The sequence below is a fragment of the Meriones unguiculatus genome, chromosome 1, assembly GCF_030254825.1.
Source record: "Meriones unguiculatus strain TT.TT164.6M chromosome 1, Bangor_MerUng_6.1, whole genome shotgun sequence".
NCBI lineage: Eukaryota > Metazoa > Chordata > Mammalia > Rodentia > Muridae > Meriones > Meriones unguiculatus.
The window spans coordinates 17,921,765-17,946,629 of record NC_083349.1 but is presented as its reverse complement, the minus strand read 5'-3'; the positions used below and the strand labels follow the sequence as shown (position 1 = coordinate 17,946,629).

The following is a 24,865-nucleotide window of genomic DNA, read 5'->3' as shown; positions in this document are numbered from 1 at the left end:
TCTCTTGACTGTGGTGGTTGCAGAGACCGCCCTACCCCCCGGAAGAGTCTCTTACTGCACACGTAAACTCTGTGGTTATATGGACTGGAGCAAGCCTGTAGAAGGCCTGAATACTAATGTTTAAATATAAAAGAATACGTACCATATTTGTCTTTTTGGGTCTGGGCTATCTCACTTAGGATTATTACTTTTCTAGCTCTATCCATTTACCTGTACATATCTTTCTTTTCTCTTCCTTCCTTCCTTCTTTCCTTTTTTCTTTTTGAGACAGTCTTACTACGTAGCCCTGGCTGTACTCATAGTGATCTACCTGCCTCTGCCTCTAAATCTTCTGCTGGGATTAAAGGCATATGCCACTACTACTGGATTACCTGACAATCTCATAATTTTTTTTTAAACAGGAGAATAATATTCTATTGTGTAAATGTACTGAATTTTCATTATCCACTCATCTGCTGATGGACACAGAGGTTTTTCCAATTTCTGGCTATTATGAATAGAGCAGTCATGAGCATGAGTGAGCAAGTGTCTTTGTAGTAAGTAGAGTCATTTGGAAGTTTAGCTGGATTTTGAGGCATATATATTCCCAGCTTCGCGAAAATTACCACACTACTTTCCATAGTGACTGTGTAAGTTCGCAGTCCCAACAGGCATGGATGACCTTACCCCAATGAGCTATCATTTCTTTTATCAATATTGACCAATCTGACTGGTGTAGGATGAAATCTCAAAGTTGTTTTGATTTGTATTTCTCAGATGAACAAAAATGTTGAACATTTTTAAGGTGTTTCTCAGCCATTTGTGTTTCATCTTTTGAGAATCCTCATTTACCCTATACCTCATTTGTTAAATGGGTTATTTGCTCTCTCTCTCCTTCCCCCACCCCCTCCCTTTTGTTTTTTGGAGACAGGGCTTCTCTGTGTAGCCCTGGTTGTCCTGGAGCTTATTCTGTAGATCAGAGTGTCTTCAACTTAGAGACTCACTTGCCTCTGCCTCCCAGATTCTGGAATTAAGGGTATGTGCCACCATGCCAGGCTTTACTTTCCTGATGTCTAGTTTTTTTTTTTTTTTTTTTCAAATGTCCTTCATATATTTTAGATAGTAACCTTCTATTAGAGTGATTGGTAAAGATTTTTCCTCATTTTGTTGCCTGATGCTTTATTTGAACGGTGGTGTCCTTTGCTATACAGAAGCCTTTTAGTTTCACGAGGTTCCATTTATTACTTATTCTTAGCGCCCATCATATCAGTGTCTTTGTTCAGGAATTCTTTTCCTGTGCCAATGAATTTAAGACTATCCCCACTTTCTTCCATCAGGTCAAGTGTATCTGGCCTTATACTGAGGTCCTTGATCCTTGATCCATTTGGAGTTTTTTTTTTTTTTTTTGGCAGAGTGATACATTTGCAATTCTTCTTCATGCAGCCATCCAGTTTGACTAGCACCATTTGAGAAAGATGCTGTCTTTTTTCTAGTGTGTATTTCTAGCTTGTTTGTCAAAAATTAGGTGTCCATAGTAGTATGGACTTATGTCTTGTCTTTAATCCAACTTCACTGGTAAACATGTCTGTTTTTATGACAGTACCATGGTGTTTTTGTTACTATAGCTCTGTAGTACAACTTGAGATTGGCCAGCAGTTCTTTTATTGTTCAGGATTGTTTTAGTAACCCTGATTGTGCCTCTCTCTGTGTGTGTATTTCTATATGAATCTGAGAATTGTTCTTTCAAGGTCTGTGAAGAATTATGTTGGAATTTTGATGGGAATTGCATTGAGTTTGAAGGTTGCTTTTGGTGGGATGGCCATTTTCACTATATTAATCCTATTGATTCATGAGCATGTGAGATTTTTCTATCTTCTGATATCTTTCTTAGATGTCTTAGGGTTTTTATTAGACAACTCTTTCACTTGCTTGGTTAGAGTTACTGTAAGATCTTTGGTATTTACTTATTTATTTAGAGGCTATTGTGAAAGGTATTGTTTCTCTGATTTCTTTCTCAGTCTTTCATTTGTATATAGGATGACTTGATTTTTGTGTATTAATTTTGTATAGTGATACTTCACGGAAAGTGTTTTTTGGCTGTTGCAATTTTCCGGTGGCATTTTAAGGGTCATTCACGTATAAAACAATAGCATCTGAAAAATAAAGATACTTTGACTTCCTTTCCTATTTGTATCCCCTTGATCTCCTTCAAGGAGATTTTTTTTTAATTTTTATTTATTTATTTAATTTTTTAGTTCCTTTTTTCTATTTATTTATTTATTTATTTATTTATTTCAATGCAGTTTATTCAGGAACCTTGAACAATCATCTGACCCTGGGGAAAGCCAGCCCACAGCTTAAATAGCCTCTGGGTAGCCAACCCCATCGTGCCATGTGGGCAATGCAGATAGGTCCACATACATGGAAGCAAGCCAGATCTTCGACCTTAGCCAAATGTGGAATTGTTCGTGACAGAGAGCACTCACCATCGGGAAGGTGGAAGGCGGAAACCAGCTCCATCTTTAAGGCGCGGCATTACGCAGCTCTCTACAGTTCCCCCTTTTTGTTTTAGACACATCAGGCAAGAGTAGAGGTCTGATCTCTGATATTAGAAATAAATTGGGACTTTGTACTGATGTTCATTTAGGTGTCATCCACCCAAAGAGCATCAGACCCGTCTGATACCTTTTTCTCAGAGGCGGGACCTGGGGCATCAACCAGCATGCAATCAGACTTGCTCTTCTCTGGGTCGAAAGCAGCTGACCCTGAGTGCAGTGCTTAGCCTCGCATCCTGAGCGTAACATTTTAGCTTTTTATGGTAGCCAACCGTGCTTGGGGAGACTGTCCTGCTTCAATGGCTGTAAAGGCCTGAATGGTCATGGCTGCATTACTCTGTTGTGAGACTCTAATCTTGCATATATACCACAGGCAAACCAAGGAGACCAACACCAGAAGGCCTGCTAACGCTCCCATGCCTGCCCATTCCTTCAGATGATTCATGGCTGCAGCAATCCATGATGATAATCCTGTGGCTAGTCCTGCGTCCACTCTGGTAGAATTTACTGTGACAATGGCCACTCACAGCTGCTCCATCTTAGTATCGAATTCTCCAGTCCAATTACCTAAAATATAGCTAGACAATTGTTTAGACAGATTTGCAGCACGGGAAAAATTCTCATATTGTATGCTAGTGACACAAAGTCCAGCATACTTCCATTGACAGCCAAGTTGAACTATTTGCCATAGGGTATCAATTGACCTCCTGCACGAGGTCAATCCTCTGATTGAACACCATCAAGCCTCCTTTTAGTTGAGCATTAATTCCTTTTTGTACATCTAAGGCATGAGCTACATTGGCTAAAAGATTATTCAGGGTCTGAGCAGTCTGCACAGTATGACTCATGGCTAATGCCGCAGTGGTAGCTCCAACAGCCGCCAATGAGATGGCAGTAACAATGGTGGCTGTAGTTCCAAGATCCCTTTTCTGTCTGAAGAGAGTCATAGCGTGAGGGGCATCAATGGGCACAGGCACCCAGCGAGGCATGCGAGTAACTAGGGCATACCTAAATTCACTAGCATTCCAGCATTGGGCAAAAAAGCAAGTATCATTACCACAATTACTTGGTTCTATCTGGCTAATAATGACTAAAAATGGGGGATATAAACAAACAGGTGTGGGTTTATAGGAAATATTATGAGAAGCCTTAACCCCCTCGTTGGAACATCCTGCATCAGTTCTAGAACTAGCAGTGGTGGAGTCCGAGGTCTGAGTAGGTTCAGGAGACCATTGCCCCCAGGGGCGAGACGTGCTCCAGGTAAATTGACTAACTCCATGTTTTCCTCCACTTTTGAAAGTCCTTTAAGGTTCTTAGATTATTTTTTCCCCTTTTTTTAAAAATTTTTCATCAATTACACTTTATTCATTCTGCATCCCCCCATAAGCCCCTCCCTCCTCCCCTCCCAATCCTACCCTCCCTCCTCCCTCTGCTTGCATGCCACTCCCCAAGTCCACTGATAGGGGAGGTTCTCCTCTCCTTTCTGATCTTAGTCTATCAGTTCACATCAAAAGTGGCTGCATTGTCCTCTACTATGGCCTGGTAGGACTGCTCCCCTCCAGGGGGAGGTGATCAAAGAGCAGGCCAATCAGATTATGTCAGAGGCAGTCCCTCTTCACATTACTATGTAACCCAATTGGACTCTGAACTGCCCTGGGCTACATCTGTGCAGGGGTTCTGGGTTATCTCCATGAATAGTCCTTGGTTGGAGTATGAGTCTCTGGGAAGTTCCCTGTGTTCAAATTTTCTTGTTCTGTTGCTCTCCTTGTGGAGACCCTGTCCTCTCCAGCTCTTACTATTTCCCAGTTCTTACCTAAAATTCCATTCACTCTGCCCAACACTTGCCCATCAGGCTCAGCATCTGCTTGGATAGTCTGTAGGGCAGAGGCTTTCAGAGGCCCTCTGTGGTAGGTTCCTAGGTTGTTTCCTGTTTTCTTCTTCTTCTGATGTCCATCCTCTTTGCCTTTCCAGATGGGGATTGGACATTTTAGTTAGGGTCCTCTCTCTTGCTTAGTTTCTTTAGATGCACAGGTTTTAGTGGGTTTGTCCTATGTTGTATGTCTATATGAGTGAGTATATACCATGTGTGTCTTTTTGCTTCTGGGACTACTCACTCAGGATGATCCTTTCCAGATCCCACCATTTACCTGCAAATTTCATGATTTCCTTATTTTTCATTGCTGAGTAATATTCCATTGTGTAGATGTACCACAATTTCTGCATCCATTCTTCAGTTGAGGGGCATCTGGGTTGTTTTCAGCTTCTGGCTATTACAAATAAAGCTGCTACAAACATGGTTGAGCAAATATCCTTTTTGTGTACTTGAGCCTCTTTTGGATATATGCCCAGGAGTGGTATGGCTGGATCTTGAGGAAGCACCATTCCTAGTTGTCTGAGAAAGCTCCATATTGATTTCCAGAGTGGTTGTACAAGTTTACATTTCCACCAGCAGTGGAGAAGGGTTCCCCTTTCTCCACAACCTCTCCAGCATGTGTTGTCACTTGAGTTTTTGATCTTGGCCATTCTCATGGGTGTAAGGTGAAATCTCAGGGTTGTTTTGATTTGCATTTCCCTAATGGCTAGTGAGGTTGAGCATTTCTTTAAGTGCTTCTCTGCCATTCGGTATTCCTCTACAGAGAATTCTCTGTTTAGCTCTGTTTCCCATTTTTTAAGTGGATTACTTGGTTTGCTGCTTTTCAGCTTCTTTAGTTCTTTATATATACTGGATATGAGTCCTCTGTCAGATAAAGGGTTGGTGAAGATTCTTTCCCAATCTGTAGGCAGTCGCTTTGTTTTGATGACGGTGTCCTTTGCTTTACAGAAGCTTTTCAGTTTCATGAGGTCCCATTTATTGATTGTTGCTCTTAGAGCCTGTGCTGTTGGTGTTCTGTTCAGGACGTTTTTTCCTGTACCAATGAGTTCTAGGGTATTACCCACTTTTTTTTCAAGCTGATTTAATGTGTCTGGTTTTATGTTGAGGTCTTTGATCCACTTAGACTTCAGTTTTGTGCAGGGTGATAAGTATGGATCTATTTTCATTTTTCTACATGTAGACATCCAGTTGGATCAGCACCATTTGTTGAAGATGCTATCTTTTTTCTATGGAATGGTTTTGGCATCTTTGTCAAAGATCAGGTGTCCATAAGTGTGTGGGTTTATTTCTGGGTCCTCTGTTCAGTTCCATTGATCCACCATTCTGTTTCTATGCCAGTACCATGCAGTTTTTAAAACTGTTGCTCTATAGTACAGCTTGAGATCAGGGATGGAGATACCTCCAGAAGATGTTTTATTGTAGAGGATTGTTTTAGCAATTCTTGGTTTCTTGTTATTCCATATGAAGTTGAGAATTTTTCTTTCCAGGTCTGTAAAGAATTGTGTTGGTAATTTGATGGGCATTGCATTGAATCTGTAGATTGCTTTTGGTAAGATGGCCATTTTTACTATGTTAATCTTGCCAAGCCATGAGCATGGGAGATATTTCCATCTTCTCATATCTTCTTCTAATTCTTTCTTCAGAGATTTGAAATTTTTTTCATACAAGTCTTTGACTTCCTCTTCAAGGAGATTTTTAAGTTAAGATGTCAAGTACTTTAATAGGTATGGAGGGGGGGAACATCCTGGTCTTTTTCTTGATTTTTTTTATTTTATTTTAGTAGAAATGCTTTGAATTTCTCTCAGTGTAGGTTGGTGTTGGCTGTAGGTTTTCTGTAACTCACCTTTTTATGTTGAGGTATGCGCCTGGTTCTCTAGTCTCCTCAAGACTTCTATCATGAAGAGATGCTGGATTTTGTCGAGTTCTTTTCTGCATTTTATGAGATGATCATGTGGGTTTTGTCTTTCAGTTTGGTTTATATGGTGGGTTACATATGGCAATTTACATATGTTGAACCATTCCTGCCTCCTGAGGTGAAGCCTATTTGATCATGGCATATAATCTTTTTGATATGCTTTTGGATTTGCTACTTTTGTTTCTATTTTACAGAATAATTTGGAGAGTTTTGGAGTTATTTTTTCTTTGAAATTCTGGTAGAATTTGGTGCTCAATCTATCTGGCCCTGGCCTTTTACTTACTTACTTATTATTATTATTATTAACTTTTTTGATTACCGCTGTTTCACTAGTGGTTATGGGTCTGTTTAAATTGCTTATCTGATTTTGATTTAACTTTGGTAGGTTGTATATATCAAGAAATTTATCCATTTCTTATAGGTTTTCTAATTTGGTGGAGTACAGTTTTTTAAAGTATGTAAAAAAGATTATCCACCATGATCAGGAAGGCATCATCTCAGAGATTCAATATATGAATTCAGTAATTTTAACCTCCCATATAAACAAACTGAGTGACAAAAACCACATGAACATCTCATTAGATGCATAAAAGGCCTCTGGCCAAATTCAACATCCCTTCATGATAAAAGTCTGGGAGAGATTAGGGATACAAGGGACACACTCAAACACAATAAAGACAATTTACAGCAAGCCTATAGTCAACATCAAAATAAATGGAAAGGAATTCAAAGCAATTACACTAAAATCAGGAACAAGACAAGGCTGTATAATCTCTCCATATATATTCAATGAAGAATTTGAAATTTTAGCTAGTGCAATAAGACAATTGGAGGAGATCAAGGCAATACAAATTGGAACGGAAGAAGTCAAAGTAATGCTATCTGCAGATGATATGATAGTATAAATAAGTGATCCTAAAAATTCCACCAGAGAACTCCTACAGCTGACACAACACCTTCAGTGAGGTGTGTGGATACAAGATTAACTAAAATAAAACAACAACAACAACAGCAAACAAATAAGTAGCCTTCCAACATACAAATGACAGTTGGACTATGAAAGAATTCAGGGGAACAGCACCTTTTACAATATCTTAGTGGTAACTATAACTTGGCAAATGAAAGATTTGCATGATAAAAACTTCAAGTCTTTGATGAAAGAAATTCAGGAAGCTATCAGAAGATGGAAAGGTCTCCCATGCTTATGTATCAGTAAGATTACTATAGTAAAAATAGCCATTATATGAAAAGCAATTTATAGATTGAATGAAATGCCCAGCAAAATTCTAACACAGGTTTTTACAGACTTTGAAAGGACGATTCTCAACTTCATATGGAAAAACAAAAAAACCCAGGATAGCTAAAAAATCCTGAACAATAAAATAACCACTGGAGGTACCACTATCTCTGATTTCAAGTTGTACTACAGAGCAATAGTAATAAAAACCACATGATATTGGCATAAAAACAGACATGTTGATCAATTGGATAAAACTGAAGACCCAGACATACACTCAAGCACATATGGACACCTGATGTTTTGATAAAGAAGCCAGACATATACACTGGAAAAAAGATAGCATCTTCAACAAACTGGATGTCTGAATGGATAAGAATGCAACCAGATCCATATTATCACACTGCACAAAATTCAAGCCCATTTGGATCAAAGACCACAACATAAAACCAGATACAATGAACCTGATAGAAAAGAAAATGGAGAAAAGTCTTGCACACAAGAGATGAGTTTCTGAACAGAATGCGGATAGTGCAGGCACTAAGATCAACAATTAATAAACAAGACTTTATGAAACAGAAAAGCTTCTGTAAGGCAAAAGACACCCTCAAAGGGGCAGCCTGCAGAATGGGAAAAGATTTTCAGCAACTCCACATCTGATAGAGAACTAATATCCAAATTATATACAAAACTCAAGAAACTAGATAACAAAGAAAAAAAAAGCCACAACCAAATTATCCAAGTTTAAAAATCAGTTACACAAGGAAGGCTCAAGGGAGGGTGCCAGAATGTCACTCAGAAGGAGAAATAGAATGCACAGCAGAGGTGGATGAAGAGGGGGAACTAGGCAGGAGATGGAATAGGGAGGGTAACAAGGGTGGTGATCAGATGTGGGGAGAATGCGGATGGGAGGTGAGAGGGCTGGGAACAAGAAGGGAAACTGAGGAAAGACATCATTTTGTCAAGCTGGGGGTCTGTGATAGGGTGGGCTCCTGGAAGGATATGGGTGTGACTCTAGCTGAGACTTCTAACGGGGGTGCGGAACATGAAGACTGAAGTGACCACCTCCTACCCAGGTAGGACTAGGGGATGGAGGGGAACAACAACCCACTGACAAAACCTTTGATCCAAAAATTACCCTGTCTACAAGAAGTGCAGGGATAAAGAGGGAACAAAATTGAGGGAATGTCCAACCAATAATTGGTCCAACCTGAGACCCACCCCACAGTAGAGAACCAGCCCCTGATACTATTAATGATGTTCTGCCATGCTTGCAGACAGGAGCCTCACTTGACTGTCATCTGGGAGGCCCCATCCAGCAGCGGATTGCTGGAACTTACAACGAAGCATGGAGCAGAGCTCTGGGGCTCTTGCGGAAGTGTTGGGGAAAAGATGGAAGGATGGAGGTTCCTGGAAGCACAGGAACCTCACAAGAAGACCAACAGAGACAACTAACCTAGACCAATGGGGACTTACAGAGACTGAAACATCATCTAATGAACATGGATGGTCTGGATTTAGCCCCATACACATACGTGGGTGATGAGTGGCTTGGTCTTCATATGGGGTGCCTAGAGAGCGGATGGGGGAGGTATTTCTAACATGGACTCTATTGCCTGCTTTTGGATCACTTCCCCCTAGCAGTGCTGCCTTGCTTGGCTTCAGAAGATGAGGATGTGTTCAGTCCTGATGTGATTAATGATCTGGGGAGGGTTGATATGGGGGCTTCCCCCCCTTTTGGGAAAAAGATAGAGGGGAAAGGAGAAGGAGGAAAAAGGCGGGGCTGGGAGGAGAGGAGGGAGGTGCACCCTTAGGATGTAAAGTAAATAAACTGAAAAAAAAAAGGGCTACAGGTCAACAGAATTCTCAATAGAGGAATCTCAAATGGCTGAGAAACATAAAGAAATTTTCAGCATCCTTAATCATCAGGGAAATGCTACTTTGAGATTATGATTTTGAGAAATCAAAACTACTTTGGTATTCCATCTTACACCTGTCAGAATGGCTAAGGTCACTAACACAAGTGAGGTGAGGTTAAGGGGCAAGGGGAATACTCCTCCATTGTTGGTGGGATTGCAGACTTGTACAGCCACTGTGGAAATGAGTAGGGTGGTTTCTCAGGAAATCGGGAATCAATCTCCCTAAAGACTGAGCTTTACCACCTTTGGCATATATTCAAATGATTCTCTGTCCTACCACAAGGATACTTGCTCAGACATGTTCATGGCAGCTTTATTCATAATAGCCAGAAACTGGAAACAACCTAGATGCCCCTCAGCTGAAGAATGGATAAACAAAATGTGGTACTTTTACACAATGAAATATTACTCAGTTGTTAAAAAATGATTTCATAAGTTCACAGGCAAATGGTTGGAACTAAAAAAAAAATCATCTTGAGTGAAGTAACCCAGACTCAGAAAGGCAAATATAGTAAGTGTTCACTTATAACTGGATGTTAGCTGTTAAGTAAATGATAATTGAGGAACAATCCATAGCCCCAGAGAGGTTAGGTGAAGAGGAGAGGTCTAGGAGGGTGCAGAAATCTCCCTGTGAAGGAAAAATAGAATAGATTTTTATGGGTGGACTGTGGGTGGTTGAGGACAGGAGTGGGAGAGATGGGGATAGGGGTCGATGGGTTGGAGGGAGGAGAGATAGCTGGATTTGGAGGATGTCCTAGTCAGAGTTTTTGTTGCTGTTACAAAACACCATGACCAAAAAGAAAATTGGGGAGGAAAGGGTTCATTTATCTTATACTTCCACACTGCTATTCATCACCAAAGGAAGTCAGGGCAGGAACTCAAACAGGGTAGGAACCTGGAGGGAGGAGCTGATGCAGAGTCCATGGAGGGGTGCTGCTTACTGACTTACTCCTCCTGGCTTTCTTAGCCTATGTTCTTAGAACCCAGGACCATCAGGCCAGGGATGGCACCATCCACAATAGGCAGGACCCTTCTTCACTGATCACTAATTGAGAAAATGCCTTACAACTGGATCTCATGGGGGCATTTTCTCAACTGAGGCTCCTTCCTCTCTGGTGACTCTAGCTTGTGTCAAGTTGACACACAAAACCAGTCAGTACAGGGGCATTTAAGGGGTGGTGTGTAAACCCACTGCAGTGGAAATTTATTGAAATCTATGATGGTGATCCTAATGAGGACTCCTAGTAATGGGGTTATGAGGCCTCAGTTGGACATCCCTACATCCCTTATAGCCAGCCAGGTGAAGCATTCAACTGAGCCACAGCTCAAACAATCCAGGTTGATACTAAGACAAAAAGTTGTTCTGCACAAACTGACAGTTTGCCCCATTGCCAAGGACAGCATCCACACAACTCATTGAACATGGAGAAGTTGAACTGGTGCTTACATGGATTCTTTACCCCTAAGTTCTAGTCTCTTTGGTGCAAGAAGGTACACTGCAGGCTACTGAAAACAACAACAACAACAAAAAAGCACTGACACCAATCCAGCCACAAAATCTTTGACCTATAATCTCTTCTGCCTGTAATATATGCTAGGGCAATGGTGGCACAGAATTTGTGGGAATGGCCAACCAATGTCTGATTTGACGTAAGGCCCACTTTACAATAGGGAACCCATACCTTACTTGATCAATACTTACTCTGGTTAATACTTGAGTCACCAAGAACCAGATACTAGGTAGCCCAAAGATCTAAGGTAAAACCAAACATTACTGGTAAAAAAAAGAAAACAAACACAAAACAAAACAATAAAACAATTCTGAAATATCCACTCCTAAGTGGATATTAGATATATAATATAGGATAAACATACTAAAATCTGTACACCTAAAGAAACTAATCAAGAAGGAAGACTCTGGCTAATCCCCATTCAGAAAGAGGATGGACATCAAAAGAAGGAGAAAACAGGGAACAGGACAGGAGCCTGCCACAGAGGGCCTCTGAAAGGCTCTACCCTGCAAGGTATCAAAGCAGATGCTGAGACTTATGGCCAACCTTTGGGCAGAGTGCAGGAAATCTTATGAAAGAAGTGGGAAAGAGTAAGACCTGGAGGGAACAGGAGCTCCACAAGGAGAGCAACAGAACCAAAAAAACTGGGCACAGGGGTCTTTTCTGAGACTGATACTCCAACCAAGGACCATTCATGGAGATAACCTAGAACCCCTGTACAGAAGTAGCCTATGACAGTTCAGTGTCCAAGTGGGTTCCATGATAATGGGAACAGGGACTGTCTGTGACATGAGCTGATTGGCCTGCTCTTTGATCACCTCCCCCTGAGGGGGGAGCAGCCTTACCAGGCCACAGAGGAAGACAATGCTGCCAGTCCTGATGAGACCTGATAGACTAGGATCAGAAGGAAGCAGAGGAAGACCTCTCTTCTCAGTGGACTTGGGGAGGGGCATGTGTGGAGAAAAGGGAGGGAGGGTGGGAATGGGAGAGGAGAAAAGAGGGGTACATGGGGGAGATACAAAGTGAATAAAGTGTAATTAATAAAAAATTAAAAAAGAAACAAAATCCATTTGTCTGTTCTTTTCATGAAACATATCGTAGCTTTAAAGCTAGGTACCACCTTAATGTAAAAGGATAGAAAAAATATTTCAATAAAATGGGACCAGGAAGCAAGCAGGCATTACTAACTTAATATCTGACAAAATAGATTTCAAACTAAATATAATCAAAAGAAATAAGAGACACTTAATCCTAATCAAAGGAACAGTTAGCTAAGAAGACTTTACTATCCTAAACATATATGCACCAAACTCCTGGGCATCCAATTTCATTAAAAAATTATACGCAACTGGATTTAAAGGCACAGACTAGCATCAGCCCATTAATAGTAGATTATTTCAATATCCCACTTTCTCCATCATCTGAACAAAAAATATAAACAGAGAAACATATCATATGTCAAATGGACTTAACAGATAGCTACAGAATATTCTACCCAGACATCAAGCAATATACATTCTACTCAGCAGCACATAGAACCTTTTCTAAAATACACCACATCCTGGGACACAAAACAAACCAAATCTTTACAAATTCAGGAGGAATGAAATCATTCTTTGTAGCCTAACAGACCACAATGTAACAAAACTTAAAACGGAGAGAAAAAAGGTCTTTATTAAATACACAAACTTATGGAGATTAAACAACTCATTAATGAGTGGTGAATGGATCAAAGAAATCAAGAAAGAAATAAAAAAAAATCCTGGAACTAATGAAAAATGAAAACAGAACACAGCAAAATCTCTGGGACACAATGAAAACAGTCCTACAAAAGTTTTCTGTAGCTTTTTTTTGTTTTGTTTTTGTTTTTTTTTGTTTTTGTTTTTTTGAGACAGGGTTTCTCCGTGTAGCCTCAGCTGTTCTGGACTTGCTTTGTAGACCAGGCTGGCCTCAAACTCACAGAGATCCACCTGCCCCTGCCTTCCTGAGACATTTATAGCTCTAAGTACCTACAATAAAAAAATCAGAAAGAGTACAAATAAATACAAATACAAATAAGTACAAATAAATTGAGTGATGCCACTCAAATATTTGGAGAAACAAGAACAAATCAAATACAAACCCAGTCAATGGCAAGAAATAATAAAATCAGATTGTAAATCAAAGAAATAGAAACAAAAATAAACAATTAAAAACAAACAATGAATCTGGGCTGGTATTTTGAGAAGATAAACAAGATTCATAGACCTTTGGCTCAACTAATCAAAAGAAAGAAAAAGAGGACCTCAATGAACAGAATCAGAAATGAACAAGGAAATATTGCAATTCAAGAGAATTCAGAATGTTATTAGGTAATACTTTAAAAACCTATACTCCATTAAGCTGGAAACCAAGAAGAAGCCATCAACCTAGACAAATCCAAAACAAAATGAGGAGATTGAAATTACAATAAAACTCCTTCCAGCTAGAAAATAAAGTCAATGGCCACATGGATTCACAGTTGAATTCTTTCAGTGAAGAACTAAAATTACTCCTTTTCAAAACTATTTAAAAAACAGAAATAAGAGGAGTACTCCCAAACTCCTACAAAGGCAGTATCACCCTAATACCAAAAAACAGGAAAAGGTACAAAAAAGGGAGAAAACTACAGGCCAATATCCCTGACAGAGACTCAAAAGTGCTTACTAAAACACTGCAAATAAAATATAGACATACATCAAAAAGATTATACACTATGACCACGTTGGCTTTTTCCCTAAAATTCATGGATATGCAACATATGCAAGTCAATAAATGTAATAAACCACATAAATGGACTTAAAGACAAAAATCACATGCACATCTCAATAGATGCAGAAAAAGCCTTTGACAAAATCCAAAATACCTTCATGATGAAAGTCCTAGAAAATGTAGAGCTAGAGGGAACAAAACTCAGCATAATAAAAGCTATAGATGAGAAACTCACAGCCAACATCATCTTACACAAAGAAAAGCTTGAAGCAATCCTCCCGAAGTTCAGAACTAGGGAGGTATGTCCACTATTTCTGCTTTTTTTCAACATTGTGCTTGAAGTACTAGCTGAAGCAATAAGGCAAGAGGAGGAAACTAAAGGGATACAAATAGGGGAAAATTAAACTATCCATATTTGCAGATAATAAGATACTATGTATTAGCAATCCCCAAAATTCTACCAAAAAACTTCTAAAAATAATGTACAAATTTATTACTTGCAGATACCTTAAAACCTACAAATAGCCGTAAGAAAGGCCAATTTGTAAATTAGGCCCAGTAAGAGACCCACAGTACGTTAGTTTCTTTTCTAAAATACAAAAATGCCTGTCAAGAAGCTACTTAAGGACTGAAGACTTCATTTTGGTTTGTAGTTCAAAGATATATCGTCCATCAGTGTTGGGAAAGAATGCGGAAGCAGGACACTGTTGTCGTCAGGTAGCTTCCAGGGTCAGGAAACAAAGAATGCTGAATACTTGTGCTCAGCTCCTTTTCTTTTCGGTCGGTCCAGGACCTCACTACCAAAGGTGCTGCCTACGTTCGGGTAAAGTATCTTTTCAGCTAACTCTCACTAAGAGCTATAACCAGGAATGTGTTTCCATGGTAATTCTCAAACCAATCAAGTTGACAATGAAGATTAGCCATTCCAAGTAGGAAAGAAGCATATGTCTATTTGTTATACTTTAAAATAGACAGACATCAATGCAGCCTGTCCTGATGAGACCTGATAGGTTAGGGTCAAAGGGAAGGGGAAGAGAACGGCCCTTATCAGTGGACTTGGGGAGGGGATGGGAAGAGATGAGGGAGGGGGTGGGATTGAGAGGAAATGAGGGAGGGACCGCGGCTGGGATATAAAGTGAATAAACTGTAATTTATAAAAGAATAAATAAATTAAAAAATATACAAACATGTAGTTATTATTTTTTCACATTTGAAATCATGGGAAAAAATTTATGACCCTCATAAGGTATCAACAGGCATTATATACATGTATGCATAAAAGTTTTCTGTCCGTTTTAAGTTTTATTACATTGTGGTCTGATAGGATACATTTGTAAAGATTTATTTTGTGTCCCAGGGTGTGATCTGTTTTAGAAAAGCTTCCATATATATTTATATATACTAAATACTATATATTACATATAGTCATATATATATCTAATATATATTACATAATATATATGTCAGACTTGGTCCTCAATAAAACAAAGTAAATAATTCTTAAGTTATTGTGCTGTTTATTTTCCCATGGCTGCCTCATGCTGGGTTCTTTATTAACAGAGTGCATCTCTACAAGTTATCAGGAACAATCTGGGAGCCAGGTGTTCGCTCGCATATCTAGAGGGCTGCTGTGTGGGATCCAGTGAGCCTTGCTTAGCTGTTCAGGGTAGGAGTTCACCCCACCTCCGGCTCCTTGGGTTAAGAACCCTGAGAGCCCAGTGTGTTCCAGGGCAGATATTTTGAGACCTTTGACTGGGACTGGGGCCAGCAAACTCCCAGACACATGGACTGTTGGGTTATTCTGGTATAAGGTCTGTAGCTGGGCCACAGAGACTACCAGAGAGGAGCAAGGTGAGAGTAGATCCTCCCCCTTTCCAAGCCCCCAAGGTCAGTGCGGAATGTGCCAGAAGAGCTCAGACTTGGGCTATGTCTTGTCAGATGGCTAAGGCATAACACGGAGGGAGACAGCAGGCTTTTTTTTTGTAGTAGTGGCGAATAGTCTCTTGGGAACTGGGCTGTTTACCATGTCCACTGCAGGTCCTTGGGGTTCTTTTCAGCAGGCATCATGGGTCTGATCAATACCACTGTTCTGTCCAAGATTACAGATTAAGATTACAGATTACAGAGTTTGAGCCCGAATCCTAACTCTGACAACCATAATTCTATCCCTAACGACTATGACCCAAACCTCTGTAGAGGGTGAGGCTTTCACGTTGTTCACTCGCCTCTGAAACTGGCCAATCACTGCTCGGAAGTCTTCATTCCGTTTATCACGTTTAAATAGGATTTGTGTTTCGTGTGAGTGTGTGGAGGAAGGAGGGGGGCAAAGCTTCAAGTGTGCGCATGCGCAACAGGTGGCCACGTGGTCCCCTAGTGCGGGCTGCAGCTTACTGCGCAGGCGCAGTCTGTAGCAACACCCTCTCAGTGGCTGTGGTACCCGAGGAAGTGTTGCGGTATGGCTACCAGACCGCAGCCGTTGGGTGTGGAGGCGGAGGGATCCGCAGAGCCGTTCCGCGGTCCTGAGGGGGCCGGAGGTAGGGGCTGAAGGGCCCCTGGGTTGGCCTGGCGATCTGGGGCGTTGAGAGGGCCGCCTGGCGTCGAGGATCGGCGGGTGGGCGTGAGCCGAGGCGCAGGACGTTGGCCGGGATCCCCGCTGACGAGGCGTGCGTGGCCTCCGAGCCAGCCTCCCTGGGTGCCAGGCCCAGCGTGGGGTTGTTGGAGGGCACACGCCTGTCACCTTCAGGCCCCGCCTGAGCTGGAGCCGCCCTCCCTGTTCAGGGCTCGACGCCATCTTAGTGCGATGAGGATGATGGGACCGCATCTGACCCAAACTACCGTTCTCGGAACTTGGCTGCACAAGCGAGTCTTTAGTTTCTGTCTTTCGGGGTGGTAAAACGACATTTTTATTGTGATAAACTCAAGTTTATACAAAGGCAGAGAACAAGATGGGCTTAGGCCGTGACTTAACTGTCCAGCTTTGATGTTTATGACTGTTCGTCTATCTTTTCCCCCTATCACGCAGTCCCCTGTTTTATAACAGAGCACCTCAGACCAGTGTCATCCATACATGTCTCATGTATGGATCTAGAAGACAAATACTCCAGAAAATAACTGTTGCCACAGTTATATAGCAACGCCAACAGTTCCTTTATCTCAGCAAGTATCTAGTTGATTTTAAAAATTTGCTATTTTTTTAGTAGTTTTTATAATGCATTTAAAATTTGCATCGAAATATACTTAGACTTTTTTTGAGATTAAATTGATGTATCTCTTAAGACTCTATCATTCCTCAGGAGTCTTCCTTCCTTCCCCTTCACCCTTGACCCAAAAAAATTCTCTGTGTAGTTTCCCAATCTGGATGGCGCCACAAGTACCCTTAAGTGCTATTTACTGCGCGCCTCAATCCCTGAATTGTTTCTTAGAACTTGAGCATTACTTAATAAGTATTAGCATCTTTTGACAAGAGTTGTTAATAGGTGACTTTTAAAAAATTAGGTGATTCATGTCTGGTTCCTTTACAGTGTGTGATAGAAGTGATTTCCAATATCCACCAGAGAATTAAAAATAGGTGTATATAGTGACTATAAAAATTAATACAAATTGCTACCTTATGTGGAAGTTTTATAATCAGTATCAAGTATATATAGTAAAGCTATTTGACTGTGTGTTTTGTCAGTTACTCTAAAAGAAAACTTGTCACAGCTATATAACAGTGCCAAAAATTCCTTTATTTCAGCAAGTATCTAGTTGATTTTAAACATTTGCTATTTTGAAAACATTTTTTTAAAATTTATTATAGTTTATTCAGTTTGTATCCCAGCTGTAGCCCCACCCTCATCCCCTCCCAATCCCTTCCTCCCTTCCTTCCTCCCTCTTCTTTTCCCATGCTCCTTCCTCCCCTTCCATCTGACCCTAGTCTATTAGGTCTCATCAGGACTGGCTGCATTTTCTTCCTCTGTGGCCTGGTAAGGCTGCTCTCCCCTCTCAGATGGAAGAGATCAAAGAGCCAGCCACTGAGTTAATGTCAGAGACAGCCCCTGTTCCCCTTACTAGGATGCCCATTTGGAGACTGAGGTGCCATGGGCTACATCTGTGCAGGAGTTCTAGGTTATCTCCATGAATGGTCCTTGGTTGGAGTATCAGTCTCAGAAAAGACTCCTGGGCCCAGATTTTTTGGTCCTTTTGCTCTCTTTGTGGAGCTCCAGTCCCCTCCAAGTTTTTTTCTATCTCCCCCTTCTTTCATAAGATTCCCTGTACTCTGCCCAAAGTTTGGCTATGAGTCTCAGCATCTGCTTTAATACCCTGTTGGGTAGAGTCTTTCAGAGGTCCTTCGAGGTAGGCTCCTGTCTTGTTCCTTGTTTTTACTCTTTTATGATGTCTATCCCATTTGCCTTTCTGAATGAGGATTGAGCATTCTTACCCAGGGTCCTCCTTCTTGTTTAGCTTCTTTAGTATGATTATCCTATATTATATGTCTGTCCTATATTATATCCACTTATAAGTGAGTATATAAAATGTGTATCTTTCTGCTTCTGGGATACCTCACTCAGGATGATCTTTTCTAGTTCCCATCATTTCCGTGCAAATTTCATGATTTCCTTGTTTTTAATTGCTGAGTAGTATTCCCTTGTGTAAATGTACCACAATTTCTGTATCTATTCCTCAATTGAGGGACATCTGGGTTGTTTCCAGATTCTGGCTATAACAAATAAAGCTGCTATGAACATGGTTGAGCAAATGTCCTTGTTGTGTACTTGAGCATATTTTGGATATATGCCTAGGAGTGGTATAGCTGGATCTTCAGATAGCACTATCCCTAATTGAGAAAGGACCAGATTAATTTCCAAAGTGGTTGTACAAGTTTACATTCCCACCAGCAGTGGAGGAGGGTTCCCCTTTCTCCACATCCTCTCCAGCATGTGTTGTCACTTGAGTTTTTGATCTTAGCCATTCTGATGGGTGTAAGATGTAATCTCAGAGTCGTTTTAATTTGCATCTCCCTGATGATGAAGGATGCTGAGCATTTCTTTAAGTGTTTCTCTGCCATTAGTTATTCCTCTATTGAGAATTCTCTGTTTAGCTCTGTACCCCATTTTTAAATTAGATTACTTGATTTGTTGTTGTTTAACTTCTTGAGTTCTGGATATTAGCCCTCTGTCAGATATAGGGTTGGTGAAGATCCTTTCCCAGTCTGTAGGCTGTCATTTTGTTCTGACAACAGTGTCCTTTGCTTTACAGAAGATTTTCAGTTTCATGAAGTCCCATTTATTGATTGTTGCTCTTGTGCTGTTGGTGTTCTGTTCAAGAAGTTGTCTCCTGTGCCAATGAGTTCAAGGGTCTTCTCCACATTTTTTTCCTAACAGGTTTAGTGTATCTGGTTTTATGTTAGGGTCTTTGATCCACTTGGACTTTAGTTTTGTACTTTAGTTTTAGTTTTAGGGTGATAAGTATGGATCTATTTGCATTTTTCTACATGTAGATATCCAGTTAGATCAGCACCATTTGAAGATGCTATCTTTTTTCCATTGTATGGTTTTGGCTTCTTTGTCAAAAATCAGGTGTTCATAAATGTGTGGGTTTATTTCTGGGTCTTCTATTGTATTCTATTGATTCACCACCCTGTTTATATGCCAGTATCATGCAGTTTTTATTACTGTTGCTCTACAGTACAGCTTGAGATCAGAGATGGAGATACCTCCAGAATATCTTTTATTGTAGAGGATTTTTTTTTAGCGATTCTGGGCTTCTTGTTATTCCATATGAAGTTGAGAATTTTTCTTTCAAGGTCTGTAAAGAATTGTGTTGGTAGTTTGATGGGAATTGCATTGGATCTGTAGATTGCTTTTATTAAGGTGGCCATTTTTACTATGTTAATCCTTCCAAGCCATGAGCATGGGAGATCTTTCCATCTTCTGATATCTTCTTTTAAGTTTTTTTTTTTTCATACAAATCTTTGACTTAATTGGTTAGAGTTACACAAAGGTACTTTATGTCCTTTGTGGATATTGTGAAGGGTGTTGTTTCCCTGAATTTCTTTCTCAACCCATTTGTATTGTGTATACAGGAGGGCTACTGATTTTTTTTTTTTGTTAATTTAGTATCCAGCCACTTTGCTGAAGGTTTATCAGCAGATAGATATCATCCACTGCGACCAAGTAGGCTTCATCCCAGGTGTGCAGGGGTGGCTCAATATATGGAAATCCATCAATGTAATCCACCATGTAAACAAACTGGAAGAAAAAAAAACACATAATCTCCTTAGATACTGAAAAAGCATTTGATAAAATCCAACATTTGTTTATATTTAAAGTCCTGGAGATATCAGGGATACAAGGACTTACCTAAACATAGTAAAGGCAATAAACAGCAAGCCTATAGCCAACATCAAACTAAACAGAAAGAAACTTAAATCAATCCCACTGAAATCAAGGAGAAGGCAAGGCTTCCCACTCTCTCCATATCTCTTCAGCATAGTGCTTGAAGTCCTTGCTAGAGCAATAAGACAATTAGAGATCAAGGGGATTCAGTTTGGAAAAGAAGTAGTCAAAGTATCACTATTTACAGATGATATGATAGAATACATGAGTGACCCCAAAAATTTTACCAGGGAATTCCTACAGCTGATAAAATTTGCTATTTTTAAATACTTACTATAATATATTTTGTTTATAGTCAATGTGTTTTGTATAAGACTTTCTGGAGCTTTCTAATTGATAATGCCATCAGCCCATTATAGTGATTTTTCAGCCACTTTCTAGTTTTTTAGCAACATCCTCTTCTCCCCAGGGGTGACTAAAATCAGGCCTTGCATATGCAAAGCGAGTTTGCTGCCATTGAATCACATCCCTAATTTGCTTTTTTGAGACAGGATTTCTATGTAGCTCAAGATGGACTTGACCTTGTGATGTACTCAGACTGTTGATCTTTCTGCCTCTTTCTCTAATTTCTAAGATTACAGATCTCCACCACCACACCTAGTACCCTCCTGTCTCATACTTTACCTTGTTAACTTGACCCAGCTCTAACAACATTAGCAGCACAATTGGACTAAGTATAGCACTGCCCTCATTTTGCAAGGATATGTGTGGTGCTATTGCACCCTGGAGGAAAAGGCTAGCCATAAAGGGCCACAGTTGTCTTTTTTGTTCTAGTCATTTGGGACAAGGATCAGTAACACTGTTCTGGTTAGAGATCTGTCCTCAGCTAATCTCAGTATCAGCCTAGGTATTGGATCCTTTTCCTGGCCGCTTATACTGCTAAGTTTGAATTGTTTGTTTGTTTTCTCCACAGGGCAGCACATGTCCACAGAGAAAATTGAAGACTTAATGGAAATGGTGAAAAGGTTGCAGAAAGGTCATGTGTCTTTTTTGCCTATGGGGCTTACCCCGAGGTTTGAAGTCAGGCAAATGTAGATTGGATTCCAAGCACAGTTCACAAAAATAAGAAGTTATTTTATCCACATTAACTTTCCTTAATGCTGAAATTTGGATGTGTGTAGAGAGATAGCCCAACAGTGAAGAGCACTAGCCGCTTTTGAAGAGATTTGTCAGGCTTGGTGGCAAGTGCCTTTACCCAATGCACCATCTCACCAGCCCCTTAAATTTTAGTTTTTGAGGGCTGGAGAGATGGCTCAGAGGTTAAGAGCACTGTCTGCTCTTCCAGAGGTCCTGAGTTCAATTCCCAGCAACCACATGATGGCTCACAATCATCCATAATTAGATCTGGTGCCCTCTTCTGGCCTGCAGGCATACATTGTATACATAATAAATACATAAATATTTAAAAAAATCTTAGTTTTTGAACTAAAAAGGGAGCCCTGATGATTCAACAGTATAGAGGCATGAGAGTGAATAGAAGGCAAAATGTTTTCCCCAAACTGTGTCTCATTCCCCCTTGACTCCACAGCACTCTCTTAGAACCAGAGGTTTTACGAGTAACCCTTTCCACCTCACATCCTGCCACCTTCTGTTTGTTTATCATATCATCCTATTCCATTTCCATTTCCTCCTCAGTGCAGGCCTCTGCACTTTGCACCCTCCACTTTACCCGGAGGGCTTGAGGGTCTTCCTTTCATCATTGATGTGAGGCTCAAAGATACTTTCCTATATCTGAGAAGCACTTCCTGACCTTTACCTTTAGACTTTTCCCCTTGCTTTATTTCTCTTGACTGGAGTTTCTACAGCCTGACCCAGTATCTCTGTGGTCTGTTTCTTGTCCCCACACTCCAACTTTGAGACTGTAATGTAGCACCTATACTTACGAGATGCTTAGGAGATTTTTGTGAAGTGAAAGCTACAGAATTCCAGGCAGGCATATTTTCTACAATGAGTTTCCTTTTTGCCTTGCAGTAGGAAGTCTAGAGCCCCGGATTGAGGTCCTGATCAACCGCATTAATGAGGTTCAACAAGGTAAGCTCAGTGATTGGCTGCTTCCAGGCCAGGCACAGTAAAAAGCAGAAATACAGGAGTTCTTGTTAAAGTATCTATAGTTACTTCATGAAAGTGTAAGTGAAGGGCTCCTTTGCATGTAACGCTGTAGCCATTTGCCTGTGAACATGCCCTTGCTGCCACCTGAGCCCAGCAAGAAGGGCCAGGATTTAGAAAGCCTTGTTTCCTGCTTTGTAAAATCGGGGCCCCTTTAGGTTTTCTTGATGAATATGAAATCTTGTTTGTGCTTGAGGCTGTACTTACTAAATGTTTGTCCTACTTTTTGGTAAAGCAAAAAAGAAAGCTGGCGAGGAGCTTGGAGAGGCCCAGACTGTCTGGGATACCCTGCAGAAGGAACTGGACTCATGTAAGTTAACAGAGAGTAGCTAGAGGTTTCCATAATGTCTTAGGCTTCTCCTAATGCAGGCACTTGATATCATCACCAGGGCACAGATTCTTCTCTTCTCCATCCTCATGTTCTTCCAGCATTCCCATCTTCTAATAGAAGAGTTCTGGGAATGCCGTTGAGGACATTTCTGCCTTGAGTTGTTTGTAGGGATGATTCTCCATGTATTTATTACCTCAGATAACACAAGTTCCTGCCTCCCATCACTAGTTCTGCATTACCGGAGAGGTCTTTCTTAATCATCTTCCATTACCTGATCACGTAGCCCTTTTGATTGATGTTGTTCTTCCCAGTCCTAATGGCTGTCACACGTGGTCCTCACATACATCTTCTGTGAAAGTTAGGGAATATTGTGTTTACAGGAGTGTGGGTACCAAAGGGCTGGGAACTTACCTCAAGGAAACTGAGTTATGATAACAGCTATACCTTGCCTCTCATATGACTGTCCTTGGCATTTCTGTGATTGGTCCCTAATGCTTGAACCTTCATTATGCTTTCTAGTACATGAAGAGAAAGAGCGTCTGAAGGATATCTTGAACAAAAAGCAAGGTATTCCCATATTCTCCATTTCCAGTCTTTGTGGTACCCTGCCTAAGCCCACTCTCTCTAGTAACTAGAATCTGACCTTGTGAACTTCCTATGAGTTTTCTCAGACCCGAAAAATGTCAAAGTCCCATCAGGTGTTCAGAGACTTGATGTGATCTGTTTTGTTTCATCTGCCAAATTAGATGCCTTAACAAGCATCCAGAGGGCCCTGTTGTTATCCTTACAGAAACCCTGAGGATTATGCGGCTGCACTGCCAGGAGAAGGAAAGTGAGGCAGAGAGGTAAGATACCATGCCTACAAAGGCCTCCCTAAGTGTTCCTGTTACCTCCCATATCACCTGCTGTGTTAGACACAGACCTGAATACAGAAGAACAGAATAGAAGCTTCCAACTCTCCCTCCAGGAGTGTTATTCAAAGAACACAGCTGAGTGTTGATTTCCTTTCCAGGAAGCACAGCATGCTGCAGGAATGTAAAGACAGGATTTCTTTCCTGAACTCTCAGATCGACAATGAAAAGGACAAACTAAGACGACTGAGGTAAACCTCAAGGCATAAGGCATGGGGATGCGCTCTAGGTACAGTAATGCCATGGATGAACCAGAGGAGCTGGCCAGGTTTAGTAAAGGGGACAGAGGTGTTCCTTGTGGAACAGCGGGCATGTACAAAGTCCCTGAGTGCTATACAGACTCAGGCCTGGGCCAAGCTTTGTGGCAGCTCATGGCCTGTGGTTGGCTTCTAGGTTGGATTTTGAAAAACAGCTGGAGACTTTGATGAGCCAACATAAGGACCTCTTGGAATTTCATGTGAGTCATACAAAGCTGTGCCACTTACCATGCTTTGTCTCTATGCAAGCCTTGGTGGTCCTGCTGTCTGTCACCCTAAGCCAGCCCCTGTGACCACCCTTGGTGTCCTCACTGTTGGTGTTTCACATTCACTTGTGTTGCCGTGTCCATTCAGTGTTCTGGTGGTGCCATGAGAATACCAAATGGAGTCATCCACTGAGAATATCCATGGATGTGTATGAGATGATCCCAGATACAGTAGAGATATCACAGGAAAAACAGTTGACATTTACCCCTGGGAGTTCCCAGACAGCTGGTAGGGAAATTAGTTGAATGTCAGAAGAAAAGAGAGGAAGAAACGCTAGTAGCTAAATCCTCAGAGAGTGGCTCAGGACTGTAGATTTGCAGATTTTAGGGCTTCAAATACTTCCCCTTGAAACTGTTTTTAGGGTTAAAGGGTCCAAGAAGAAGGAATAACGAGGTCAGTTCCCCTGAGGTTATGCCATGGCTGGCATGCATTGGGGGCCAGGGCACTAGGCAGTGAAACTTACTGAGGGGATAATGACTAAGTCTATACAGGCTTCTCTGAAACACGAGGAGGCCGGGGGATCTGGACAGGTCTCCTTTTTGTGCTACCCCTCAGAAGCCTGAACACCTGGCAAAGGAGACGGATGATTTGGACAGCAGCAAGGAGCAGCTGCTCAAGGAAGGTGAGATCAGGGCAGAAGGGTGGCCCTCACGTGCACCATCCTGCCCTCACCTGCTCATTACATTTTCTGTCTGTAGAGAAACTGATCGAGTTAAAGCTGGAGGATGTGAAACATCGGCTGTTTGCCCTGTGTGGGCCTGAGGAATCTTCCAGCTTTGCTGATGGGCTCTTCCTCCGAAGCCACGAGGCAGCTGCAGCAATGTAAGATGGAGGGTGGGGAAGGAGGAAGAAAGCTTCGAGGTAGCATGCCCAGGGCTGACTTCTTTCCCCACCTCC

The 24,865-nt window shown here is 41.2% G+C and overlaps 1 protein-coding gene across 13 annotated transcripts in view; it reads left to right on the top strand.

Annotated features, from left to right (window-relative positions):
- Syce1 (synaptonemal complex central element protein 1) overlaps window positions 1-24,865 on the top strand; it is a 43,758-nt gene that overhangs the window by 17,870 nt on the left and 1,023 nt on the right. For 8 of the 13 annotated variants that reach the window (XM_060382072.1, XM_060382088.1, XM_060382078.1 and 5 more), the window contains 9 exons: window positions 21,010-21,072; window positions 22,068-22,127; window positions 22,438-22,512; window positions 23,053-23,100; window positions 23,324-23,378; window positions 23,546-23,635; window positions 23,838-23,901; window positions 24,524-24,590; window positions 24,667-24,790. In XM_060382072.1, the coding sequence (XP_060238055.1) occupies window positions 21,010-21,072; window positions 22,068-22,127; window positions 22,438-22,512; window positions 23,053-23,100; window positions 23,324-23,378; window positions 23,546-23,635; window positions 23,838-23,901; window positions 24,524-24,590; window positions 24,667-24,790 (646 nt within the window). The remainder of the gene's footprint in view (window positions 1-21,009; window positions 21,073-22,067; window positions 22,128-22,437; window positions 22,513-23,052; window positions 23,101-23,323; window positions 23,379-23,545; window positions 23,636-23,837; window positions 23,902-24,523; window positions 24,591-24,666; window positions 24,791-24,865) is intronic. The other 5 variants (XM_060382073.1, XM_060382148.1, XM_060382115.1 and 2 more) reach the window with 1 other exon arrangement.